Source organism: Coturnix japonica, chromosome 1 (genome assembly GCF_054131305.1).
Source record: "Coturnix japonica strain WE chromosome 1, WE-NBRP24, whole genome shotgun sequence".
NCBI lineage: Eukaryota > Metazoa > Chordata > Aves > Galliformes > Phasianidae > Coturnix > Coturnix japonica.
In genome coordinates, this window is record NC_140663.1 from 63,792,215 (window position 1) to 63,805,466 (window position 13,252).

The window sequence follows — 13,252 nt, forward strand, 5'->3', positions numbered from 1 at the left end:
TCTGACCATCACATCAGAACACTGACAAAGATGAAGGCTTGAACTTCTAGAGTCAGGACGGAGAAGAAAACAACATTTTTTCTTGCAAGATGATAATGTCATGCCCCCATACAAGTTTGAAGATTGTGAAGTACAGTGCCAATCTTAGTTGGACTGTCCTACCACACCCATCATATAGTCCAGATTTAGCACCTTCTAACTTCCATCTGTTTGGGCCAATCAAAGATGGGCTGTATGTGCAACATTTTCCTAACAATGACACCATCATAGCAGCTTCATACAACAAAGGGTCACATCCACTGATGCAGATTTTTACAAGCATGGCAAAAATGCATAGCTAATGGTAGTGAACTGAAAAACTGTTCTGTAGCTGAGAATTTGCTCTGTCAGTTAGCGTTACTGTGCTCTTTATATCTGTTGTAGTTTCCATGGAAATACATGGGAGGCATTACTTTCTAGTGGACCAACATAGCAGTAAGACAAGTGCCTCATTCCCCAGTCTGTACCTACAGTCAGCGTTGCCCCTTCCCAGCTGCAGAATTTGGCACTTGTTCAAGTCTTGTTCATCCTCATGCAGCTGGCAATTTCTCGGCTTTCTAATCTGTCTTGCTCCTCCCAGTTTAGTATCATCAGCAAACTTGCTCATGAAGTGCAAATATTAGTGGGCCCACAAGAGTAATTATGGGAACCAAAATTGATGGAAAAAAATTTCCCGTTCCTTACTTAGCTCAAGCTGAAGCCGAAGCCCAGAAAAAGCAGTGATACGTCTACTTGTGCTGTCTTTGGGAACTTCCCTATAGCTCTACACCTGCAGGTTCAGAAATTGATTTAATTCCACTAATTTAGGGAAAGCTTGGCTCTCACATTTCTTCCTGTAGTTCTTCAACTATCACATTTCAGAAATGTTTTTGGAAGCAATTTCCACTTGGATAGCATAGGACAAGAAATGGAAAGAGGCTGGATGTCTGTTAAAGCTTAAAGCTGATTACTAATTCATCACCCATATATCAGCTATCCCAGAATCATTAATCACTAGGCACAGTTCATGACAGCCTCAGAACTTCTAAAGAAGGAATGCTGGAAGTAGTTTTGGAAAGTACTGCATGAATTTATTTTAATTCCAGAAAACGTTCTCTCTGCAAAATTGGTTCTGAATTCATCATCCATACACACTTTCAAAAATTCTGGTCACATTTTACACTTATTGGCATGAAGTTCATGACACGTTGGCTTTGTTTCTCCTCCCCACTATCCCTGAGGAATTTTTCTGTACACAAGAAATAGTGGGCAAAAATGTTTAGCATTGAGGACTGAAAGTTTAGCTGCTTATCTGGAAAAACAGGGCATGCCTATAGTCATGGCAATGAAATCAACAGACAACACACACTTCTTTATGTGCCAATGCTCAACCAATGTTCCCTTCTGGATCTCAGTGAAGTACAAAAATAAATATATCAAACAACCCTTCTTTGAATTTCAGAAACTGCTACTTCTTTTTCAATGGAGTCTCTCTCTCTCTCTCTCTATATATATATATATATGGTATAGGCAAGCAAGCATAGCAGCAGTTAGCCTGACTTTTTCTGGCTCAGGCAGTACTAAGCTAGTTCATACTCTGCTCTAAGTTCTCTTATAATCTTAATATTCTCCATTTTCTGTGTTGGTTAATGTACATAAATGTAAGTGAATGGTTCAAGATCAGCACCTGCGTATCTCCAGTGTTCATAAACCCACCTCCACAGCTTCTTTGCAGATGTGGGAGGCCATGCCTTTCACTCTGCCTCATTCTTCCTAGTACTCTCCCAGTCCTCCTGACTGCTGCCATTCTTTGGGCTTGCCACAGTTGGAATGTTCTCACTCCTAGCAAACAAACTCACCCTGGATCCTGTATCTTCTCCCTTAGTCTACTTAGAGCACTGTGCAAGGTACTATATTATTGAGTTTGTGTAAGAAGCTAGCCTTGTTTCATCCACTTCTGCTGCCACATGATCTAAGACTCAGAGGCAAAATCTCTCAGTATCTCCATTATAGCATCTCCAGGTCACTGTTACACCATTGTTTCCTTCTAACTCAGCTTGATTTTATTGAAACACTATTGCCTCCATGGCAATACATAAAGCATACATAAAGAAGTGTGTTGTAAAGCATGCAAGTAATGGTCCAAGGGCTGAATTAAAATTATGTAATAAAAATGTTTGGAAAATTGTATTATTGTCATGGCTTTTCTGTATTTGAAAATTGTGGCCATTCTACTCCATTGTTGGTCTCCAAAGTATTTTTAAATGAGTTTTCATCAAGGACTGTCTTTCATAACACGTGACAGTAATGTTGGAGTGAGTCAGAAGAGTATGCTTGGAAAGCAGACTTAGGAATGGATAACTTGTAGGTATGCAGCAAATCCAGCATATGTGGATGCATCAGACTAAGAGTGCCCAAGCTGTGGAATAAACATGTGCACGTACGTTAGACCGATCTCTGGCATGTCTACACTATATCAGTGCTCTCTCATTTAAAGAACCCACATGACACTTGAAAATGACTACAAATAACACCAGATCCCTAGGGATTATCTTGTGCATCATATGTTAATATAGAATTTGCACAACAGGATCATAGCTACTAAAATCTGTAAAACTATCCATCCATAAATAATAAATGAAATGCATTTACATGGATCAGAATTCTGCATCAGAACTCCTTGTCAGTGCTGTGAGGCTACAATTGGGATTAATTTGTCCCATTATAATACTTTTCACATCTGAACACATCATAAAATCTCTACAAAGTGATAAGTAAATGAAGAAGAGACACACAAATTATTTACTATAAATTCAAAAACAAAACAATATTGCAAAGATGAACCACTACAAATAATTAATGAGAGTCTGCAAAAGATTGAATGTACCTGAAATCACTTTAACATGTCTTGAATAAGATATGATCTTGGCATACTTTTAAAATCCTTGATCAGATAGAAAAAAAGAAAAAGAAAAAGAAAAAAGGAAAAAGAAAAGGAAAAATTAAAGAAAAAGAAAAGCGAGCATGTCAGAGAGATTGATCTACACAACTGGATAGCTGTGAAGATAACTAATGGGATAAAGAACCTAATAACCTTTCCTTAATAGGTTGTTTGAAGGCAGTCCAGTATCACGGTACCACGAAGCACGACAGCGGAGGTGGAAGCAGGATGGAAGGAAGGAATGAGAAGCCCAGGATTTAAAAACACGATTGCCTAAGTTAGGTGGCTAAAACAGTCACCTTGTTTTCAAGCCATGAATCATTGCTGGTCTTACTGAATTGGACTCCAACCAGTTCTCCACAAACTCACTGATATGGATTTAATTTACATCAACTACTTCCAAATGCCAGAAGCCAATTTAAATTTGTATTGTGCCTTTCACTAAAGTGGCCTGAACCCTGGATTTCAGTTTTGCTATGTAACGCCATCTACACTATAATTTATTCTAATTTAATTAAATGAATGAAACTTTTGAAGTAAAGAACACATGAGCCAGAAACAAGCAGAACAACTGCTTCCAACATCTGTAGATCTATCTGCTTGCATACATCTCCACATCTCCAGTCTGAACTCACGGTAACAACATGAACACAACAATCATTTTAAAATTCTCCTTCCACCAACTAGAAGCCTATCACTGTTATTTAGCGCTAGAAAGTGCAAAAAGAAAAAAATAAAGGAGGTTTTAAGCTATATCTAAATATTAAACTCATATAAACTGGACCAGCAGAAGCTGATCTCATCTGTCAAGGTGGCACATGGGAAACAAAAAAGTCTCTCAAGATTGAAAACTTACTGGATGTTTTATAGACCAAAATGAATATGCTTGAATTGCAGATCAGACGCTGGAGTGGAAAATGGAGAACAGTTAAAGCTACATAAACCTTGTGTGACTGCATGCATCAGGACAGGGTGGGGGCTGAGCTGCTGGAACAGAGCTCTGCAGAAAAGTACCTGGGTGCCCTGGTGGATAATTGGTTGGCTGAGGCAGCAGTGTGCCCTTGTGACCAAGAAGGCCAGTGGTATGCTGGGGTGCATTAAAAAGAGTAAGGTCAGCAGGTTAAGGAAGGTGATTCTCCCTCTCTATTCTGCCTTGGTAAGGCCACATCTGGAGTACTGTGCCCAGTTTTGGGCTTCTCAGTTCAAGAAAGAGAGGTAACTTCTCAGAGAGTCCAGTGGAGGGCAAAAACGATAAGGGAATTGGAGCATCACCCTTATGGGGAAAGGCTGAGAGATCTGTGACTGTTCAGCCTGGAGAAGACTCAGAGGAAATCTTTTGAAGACTTACAGATAATGAGTGGGAATGACGTGGATGAGGCCAGCTTCTTTTCAGCAGTGCCAAATGACAAGACAAGGGGTAATGGGCATGGACTGGTATGAAGGAAGTTCCATGTGAATGTGAAGAAATATTTGTTTTCTGTGAGGATGACAGAGCACTGGCACAGGCTTCCCAGAGAGGTTCCTTCTCTGGAGATATTCAAGACCCACGTGGATGCTTCTTGTATAACCTACCATAGGGAAACTGCTTTAACAGAGGTGTTGAACTAAATGACCTTCCAACCCCTACAATTCTGTAATTCTGTGACTCATATAACCAATTAAATATTCAGCCCTATTTTATTATCATCTGGTCCCACATACATTCCTCAGTTTGGCCTCATTTAAGAAAAGCAATTGCAATCCAGTCTGAGATGGAGGCAGCATAAATGTATGCAATAAGAGCCTGCAACCATTCAAAAACACTTTAATCTTTGAGCTAGACAAAGATAGTGAATGATCTCTTTGCTATTGCCATTAATTGAAACTTGAGCAACCAGGAATTTCAGAGCACATCCAGGTGGCTGAACTCATGACAAAACAGCAGATGCAGTGCCTCAGCTGAGAGATCCAGCTAGATCTCTCTTGATATTCTCATCAAACAATTTCACCTGCCTTGTGTTGAGGGAGATCTGCCAGATTTCTCCTTGCATACCCTGCCTTCAAGAATGTGCAGTATTTCCCACTTAACCTCAAGACACTGTGTTATAGAGATGAGCATCACAGCACCAGGAGACATTGCTTCTTGAAGTACTCCACTGCTTTCTGCTGACCTCTTCCCTGTTTGTAGACCAGTTGTTTGGGACTTTAAATAAGCATATGGATGATCAATAGCAGCAAGATCATGTCCTACAAAGGGTTGTGATGCTGAATGATGTCACATACCTAACTCATATCAAAACGTGTCAGCTGAAAGTGACAACAGGCATCAGAAATGGTTTTGTATATGGCCTGGAAAAAATCATTGCTGGCCATCAGGCAAACATGGTTTCTACACAAGTCCCATAATTACAGCAACACTGAGCAAGATCTAAGGAAGACTGTGTTAAATAATGATAAAGAAGTGTCATCCTAATTATGAGTTAAAATTATTTACATCAGAAATTGTGTTTGAGGATTAATGTTTTCACAGTACCACAAGAAAGTCAAAGGGTTAAGAGCCATAGATTATGATGAAAATACTTACAATGTTCCTCATGTGTTTCAACATCACTGTCAGATGAGTGCCCTCATATGATATGACTAACTGCACTCCAGGTGTACCATCAGTTGACTGAGGACCTGAAACCAAACAGTTTGATTTTTCAGTAAACAGTTTATTGGAAGCAGATGTTTAACGTATCACAGAATTCATGAACTAATACACACAACAAACCACTGCCTGCTTAAATTAGCATTGAAATTAGAAAACACTGTCAGGGAGCAAGATCAAGAGAATGGTCTGACATGCAGTGCTCATCTTCTCACTTCTTTATACACTGTCAGTCGGACTTTTGCTTTCTAACAGCCATCAATCTGAATTTTAGTGGGAAATTTATTTTTTGTGTTAGCATTAATTCTGGACATTATTATTATTATTATTATTATTATTATTATTATTATTACTATTACTACTATTACTATTATTATATTAATTGCTATTGTTGCAATTTTTCCATCTTTTTTTTTATTGTTTTCTGTTCCCAGCAGAATACAAAACAAAATCAAACAAAAGAAACCCTGCACAAATGCAAGTTTCTAGACCAGTGTCAAAATGATTGCATATTTACAATAACAACTTCTGTATCTCACAGATATAAATTCTCCCTTCATTATTCGTTATCTTTCTTGTTCCAGGCTGGTTTTCAAGTAACCCGCTCCTTTCATAAAATTTCTACTAAAATTAATTTACAGAGTTCGACTCAGTTTCCACTGAGAAAAGCATTTTTCAGCTTCCAAGCAAGAAGGATCAGGCTAACGATATGGAATAAATGACTAAGCATATCCTGTTCCTTCTTTCTTTTGGAAGCATTAAGCCAGCTGTCTTCACTGCCAAAAAGGTGTGTTCTTAAACTGAGACATATTGCTTACCCAACCCTCAGAGACAAAGCAGAAAATAAAGATGTTTTTTACTGCAGTAAACTAGATAATAATGAACACAGTAGCTGCTTGTTGGTATCCCTCTGACCATCTTATCTTGCAGTGATAATGCTGAGCATGGGGGACCCAAGCCACTTTGCGGCACTTGGTCTGAAGCCCAGGACTTTCCTCACACTGTAGCAGTCCAGACATGGCCTGTACGAACTGGCCTGTTTCTACTTGCACAAACAGAGATTCATTTAATTAGAGCAAGACTGTGTAGCATTCAGTATTTTATATTTACTTTAAATGGAAAAATAAAAACTTAATCCTGCTAACTTTACAATGAAACAGTGATCTTGAAGGAGCTGGGTTCTGTTCTGCCTTTCTCCCTGTTAAAAATGTGCCTGACCTGAAGACCTCAAACATAAAATGCTGCTCCCCTGCACATGCCTTGGGATCAGCCAATCAGGCACCAGCCTTGAACACACCACAAGGCAAGATAATAAGACAAAACAATCAGCAGCAATCAATTCTTATCTTACCAAAAGTGAAGGAAATGAGAAAGGAAGGTGAGCATGAAAGAACTGCCGTCACACACTAAGGTTATGCACCTACAGAAAGAGGTGTTTTAGAGAGCATCAGGACTGTTCGTCCTCAGTAGCACTCAGGATTCTCATATCTGTCTTTCAATCTCAGCAGACACCTGTGCACTCCTTTGCACTCTCTGTCTCTTTTCCACACGTGCACCAGAGCTGTTACAACCAGGGTCATTGAGGGCAAGAAATGAAAACCTCTTTTCTCAGCCTTCACTCTGTTGTTCAGTAGAGGAAGCAGCAGAGGGGAAGTTGTGAAAAGTAAGCCGCGTTGAGAATAAACTAAATGCGTAACCTCTGGGATGGACAGAGGCTAAAATAACTGCTAAGCGAATAGAATTACAGTGCTGTAACATACTATTGCCAGCCAGGAAGCAAGTGCAACTGCCATTTATCCTAAGGAAAGGAATTCAAATTAATTAAAAATAACAGTGGGTACATACAATTGCCATAGTATATTTTTTTCCAGGAGGTCTGGATATCAACACTTCTGAGTTTCTAATGTTTCGACTGGAATTTTAGAATAGGAAACCATCTCCAGCTTCTTCCCTTTGGAGACTACAAAAATACATTTTTAATCACACCCTAATTAGAGAAGGGCCTGAAACAGGCTTCTGAACAATTGAAACGTTACAAAGAAATCACTGAGCTAGGACTTAGAAAACTGAGGTGCAGCCCTTCATTTGTTATTCTTCCCGAAGAGCTGTGACAAATCACTTAACTACACTGCACCTTATTTCAAATGTTCTACGCAAAGCAGGACAGTGAGGGATAAGGAAAGAAAAGAAAACAGCACAAAACAGAAAATGATGTTTCTTTTTTGTTTGTTTGTTTGTTTTCTCCAGGGTAACAAAAAGCTCACAAAATCATTCCCCACCCCCAGCCCCTGCCATGTTATGTTGTGTCACCATTTTTGAAAGAACTTCTGAGGAATTCTGCCATAAAGCTGAAATAGGAAACTTAGAATCTTAGGTCAATAAAGACTGTAATGCAAGGAAGTTTTGCTTTATCTAAGGGTACTGTTCTCTTGAGGGTCTCTGTTAATGTTGTGAATTGCTGTGGGCTATCCTGAGCAGCTCAGCAAGAGCAGCAGAGCTCAGAGGCTGAATTATGTCATTTGAATTCAGTGGTACATTTTGCCTTTTCTCTCCTACCAGTGGAACCACAGCTGAGTGTTTATACCCAGTAAAGGTTTTCTTCTGTGGGAGCTGGCAATTTCACTTAGGAAAAAACAAATGTAAATAATTTCTAACCAAGCTGAAAATAATGAAAAGCATGAGCAATGAAAATGCATCTCTAGTTGACTATGTAAAACAGACAGTATGGTTATGCATATTACCAAAATACTTCTTGCTCTGTAATAATTTGAGCATTAACAAAAAACCCACCAAACTCATCAGCTCTACATTGTAGAAAATGAGTGAAAATAAAACAAAATGCAAGAAAACTGATAAACACAGAAGAAGCATCTTATATTTCATAACAGACAATGGCTTCTTTTAGCAAGACTCAGATGTAGTAGTTTATGTTTTCCTACTTCAGTGCTAAATCATAGTCTTTTTGGAATCTAGGTGGTTTTAGCTTCAAATGATAATAAAAAGCACATACAATAATTACTTCCAGTCTGTCCAGCTTTGGCAGATGGACTTGAGCTGAGACTTGCATTTTTAGGAACTGTCACGCTCTACTTGCACTCCATTATATGCAAGGACCAAATGCCAGTCTGCTGTAGATACGGGATAAAGCTTCATTGACTTCAGCTGAAGCAAGATTTTCCTCCCAGGGACTGATTCTTCACTCACAGGTGTCAGTGGAAAACTTGTCACATGTCAAACGAGGACCCTGAAGCTGGACTGCCAACAGAGCTGGGTTTGTAACATTTTTTTACATCACTGGTGTTGGCGTGCCCCACCACTCAGGAGAGCCAGCTGCCAATCCCCACTGCAGAGAAACTCAAAACACTCTGCCAGTTTATAATGCCTTTCATAACAGAACATAAATTCTGGAAAACTGTGGGCTTCTTCTTTTTGGATGAAAAAATTAAGGAAATTAGTCTTATTTCTATTGAAAGTGGAATGATTGTAAGAACAATCAGTTGCGTAATTCTTCTCTTCAACTAAGCAATTTTTTTCTAGAACGACGGAGAACTTCCTCTAAATATTTTGTGCAGTGTTTCCCTTAGAAGCATTTTAAAACAATATCCGCATTGGTCTTTGCACACCATATGAGAAATAGAAGCAGTGTGGAAGATGTTACACAGAAAACAGATGAAATCAATAGGGAAATGATAATTTAATACATTGCATTTCATTTGTGGACTGCAAGGAAAATGGCAATGCTAATTAACATTTCATCCTCTAGGCCAACCAGGGGTGCTTATGGCCAGCAAACCAGCCTATATCCAACTAAAATAAGAATGCAACTTGTGGCAAAAGCTTTATGCTGAGAACGAGCAACTGCAGCAGATTAGAAAACTGTACAGGATAAACATAATAGGCTACTCTCCTGAGAGAGCAATCACAAGGACTAGGAATTTCTATGGAGAGACATATGGTACATTTTGATTTTTTAAAAAATTGGATCCTGCTTTGGAAGAAAACAAAGCTGTTTCTCTACTGTACTTATGTGGATAGAAACCCACTGATGTACACACAACACTGACTGTGCCTACCAGAACTGGACCTGGGTTGTGAATTGTTACAACCAACAGCAAAAACTTCTTAATTTCATAACTTTGGCAAAAACAATTTCAATTACCCATATTTTCAGGAAATAAAAATTCTAGAGAAGAAAAATGAGAAACATAGTTTGACATAATTAAGAAAAAAAAGATAAATTTTGTTTCTTCCTTTTCCTTTTTTTTTTTTTTTTTTTTTAAAGATACATATTAAAAATGTATGTCTGTGAAATCATTCTTGATATCTGTTCTCACTCCCATGCGGTGTGCTTGGTATAATGAAATGCTGACAGTATTCAGTGCAATTCAGAATCTGTTCCATTGGGAATACTGAATCAGTATTCATGTCACAGCAAATTTAGCACTGATTTTTAATCTCTTCATTGCTAGGAGCACAGTACAAATTCATAAATTTTAATTTTTATTTTACTTTAGTAAGTGTAATTACCTACAACATTTGTAAATTAAAGCTGTATAAAAGAAGGATGCTATCTTGATCAAAATTCATAACCCGCTTCTATTGGGCATTGGCTTTGTTTTACATTTATCCTAACTAAAAGACTAATTGTTTGCCCATGTAAAGGTTGTGAGAGAAATCAGCAGGATCATGGAAAGCTGCAGCCTGTATTAAAGCCATATTAAACCTGAGGTATTCTTCAAAATAGGTAGAAATGAAGTTGCTTATGAAATCATAAAGCAACAAAATCTCTGGGTGAAGGATGCACTATTTTCATGGAGATTACCTTTTTCCTGAAGGCTCAATGAAATTATTTCCCAGCCCAGCTCAACTAATACCATTTCTATAGATTTTTGTTTTATTTTTCAGATCAAGTGTTTCAGGGTAACCTCAGCAAACAAGAGCCCATAGGGGCAACTGTGTCCTTCTCAGCAACTCCTTTTATGGTATATGGCAGTTTGGCTTGATCACTAACCGCCTGCATTAGATGGACTCATATCTTACTCAAAGGATGGACTGTAATAGTGTATTGAATGTCATACAATATAGGTCTAAGTCATCTAGCTAGCTGGGGTAATGCAGCAATCTAACTCCAGGGAGAAGGGGCAAAGTGTAAAGTGTGTGAAATGTTTTCAAATGGCTAATTAGCAGTGCATGGCTGGTGGTCTCATTGCTGACCTAACTCATACACAGATGAGCTCATCCCTTTCCACAGTTCACTCCAGTTCACACCAGATGTACTCAGCTTGGCACTAAGTGCAGTCCCTCCCTTCTCCCTTGCTGACTAGAAGTGGTGCCATACCCAAAGCAACTCAGACCCAAATTCTTGATCTTTGTTTCTACAGAATTTAAACTGATTGAGCCCTGATTTGGACTTTCTACACTACTGGCATTCTATTAATAAATGTCAGCAATCCATTCACAGTCCAAAGGGAGATTTTTTTTTTCTTTTTTTTTTTTTTTTCCTGTTAAACAAAGGTTTTGTCCTGAATTTAGAATGAATGAGTACAAACTTTAAAAGGCAGAGTTTCTGAGCAGAAATAAAATGCCTCTGAAGCTAGACTACATTAATCTCTTCTGACTGTGTAGCGACCTTTACCTAACAGGGCCACTGAGTTCATAGTGAATCAGCAGATTGGGTTATCTGTCACATAGCTTTCATCAAACATTCACTAATCACGTTCTTACTTTTGTTTCTTTATTCTGTTCTCTGATTTTGTTGCCACTGATAACCAAAAAAAGGGCTCACTTTTTGGACTATATTTTCTAAGGACACCACTGTTAAGATGTATGAGACTTATTTTGAAACCTTATTGAAGACCGAGTTCATGCTTTTGCATAAGATACTTACACCCAGATTCTCTGTAGTAATTAGGAACTAAATCTTTCTGAAATATCAAAATCCCTCTAAAGACCTCAGACTTAAACTCCTTTATGCTTCAGTTCACTCCTACATGCCTACAACTCTGGTTAAAGAGTCTGTTGAGAACAGTAGCCTATAGACTCAGATTTCATGTTACATTTGAATTCTGGTCTGGATTTTCTGATCCACGATAAGATTCAGCAATGAGATTCATCTCTGTATATTCCTAATACCTAGGCCATCTTTGCATTATCCTCTCATTCTTTGGTACAAGTTAGAACAATCATTACTAATTTCCAGTAGTCATAATGGATTTAATATGATAATCGCATATCCTAATCAAATAAACTCTACTCAGGGGAAGTCGTCAAAAGGCTGAGAATGTAGAATAGGAATTATTTTGATCTGACGAATTTAAAAAAAAATGGTCACAGCAAAGGAATTAATAAAGACCCCATCTTCAGGGAGAATAAATTAACATGTAAACTAAATATGCTGAGCTGCTTTCTGAAAAGTGGGCAGCTGGTCATCTTGGAAACTTTCTGACACTTGGAGCACAAAACAGCTGAATCGTGAGATTTTATTTTGCCTGAAAATTGATTGCTGAAGTTTATTTTCAGTGCAGAACTAGTACAGTGTAAGAGAACAAACATTCACAGTTTACTCTATATGGCCTATGCTTTGTCTCTTAAAGCCCTACTGCTAGAGATTAGATTAAATTAGGTGCTGCACAGGAGAGAGAAATAGGTTAAGCATTATAGGAACAATGCAGAATGTCACTTAGTAAGAAGTGGATTACCACAATCATTAATAATGTATGCCTAGGTATTAACATAATGTTTTGTTATTCATCTGCTCCACTCATTCTGAAATTGACTTTTGAAGTCACCACTAATTTTCTTTTGCTGTCCAAGTACACACGGTGCTTTGTCATGACTCAAATCCTCTCCTCTGGAACCTTCTCTGAAACTTTTGTTTGGTAAAACAAGAAGCGTGCCACAGTCTGTCTAAATAGATGTTTACTTTGCATATAGGCATATTTATTCAAAAAGAATTGAAGCGAGGCTGAGCAGAATATGCCAAAGTGAATGCAAGCTACAGGTTACATCAACTAAAACATTTTCAGAGACTTTGAGAAGTCAGGAAGTATGTGTTGATTATCTGTACATCTTAAAAAAATATTGCCACATTAAACACTACTCACCTCTGCATTACTGTATTCAATATTACTCATGCATTCGTTCTTAGAAAACAGATAAAACTGGTAATCCACATACCTGATGTCACAGATGATGCTGTTTCCGTCAAGGTATGTTTGGACCAATTCAAGAAGAATCTGAGTACAAGCTCATTCTGAAAGACAATAAAAATACTTTGGTAATATTGTATGCACTCTGTTCTCTGATTTAGTTCTCTCAGAACAGATTACTGGTAGACTTTTAAAGTACATATTGAAATCAGCAATGAAGGGCAGCTCTCTGATCATAGGTAGGAACACCAGGGAATGATTTCTGCACAGGCACTGGGAAGATAATGGTGCCCCTTACCACTGCCTCAGGAAAACTGTTTTGGTGCCTAGCTTACCCCTTTCTATCAACACACTTCCAAAAAAATATGCGCAATGGAGGCCATGTATTTGTGTTTACTTGATCTTCAGTGTCTCCATATGTGCATTAGCAGCTGCAACTACATTTATAGTACCCCATCTGCAAAACAAATGCAGAACAACATCTCTAAATATTGCACAGACACTGCGAATCTTGTC

The 13,252-nt window shown here is 38.3% G+C and overlaps 1 protein-coding gene across 6 annotated transcripts in view; it reads right to left on the reverse strand.

Moving 5' to 3' along the window:
- Positions 1-13,252, reverse strand: part of PIK3C2G (phosphatidylinositol-4-phosphate 3-kinase catalytic subunit type 2 gamma) — a 270,420-nt gene that overhangs the window by 17,811 nt on the left and 239,357 nt on the right. For all 6 annotated transcript variants that reach the window (XM_015867894.2, XM_085543196.1, XM_085543202.1 and 3 more), the window contains 2 exons: positions 12,765-12,840; positions 5,523-5,617 (listed from right to left, as the gene is read on the reverse strand). In XM_015867894.2, the coding sequence (XP_015723380.2) occupies positions 5,523-5,617; positions 12,765-12,840 (171 nt within the window). The remainder of the gene's footprint in view (positions 1-5,522; positions 5,618-12,764; positions 12,841-13,252) is intronic.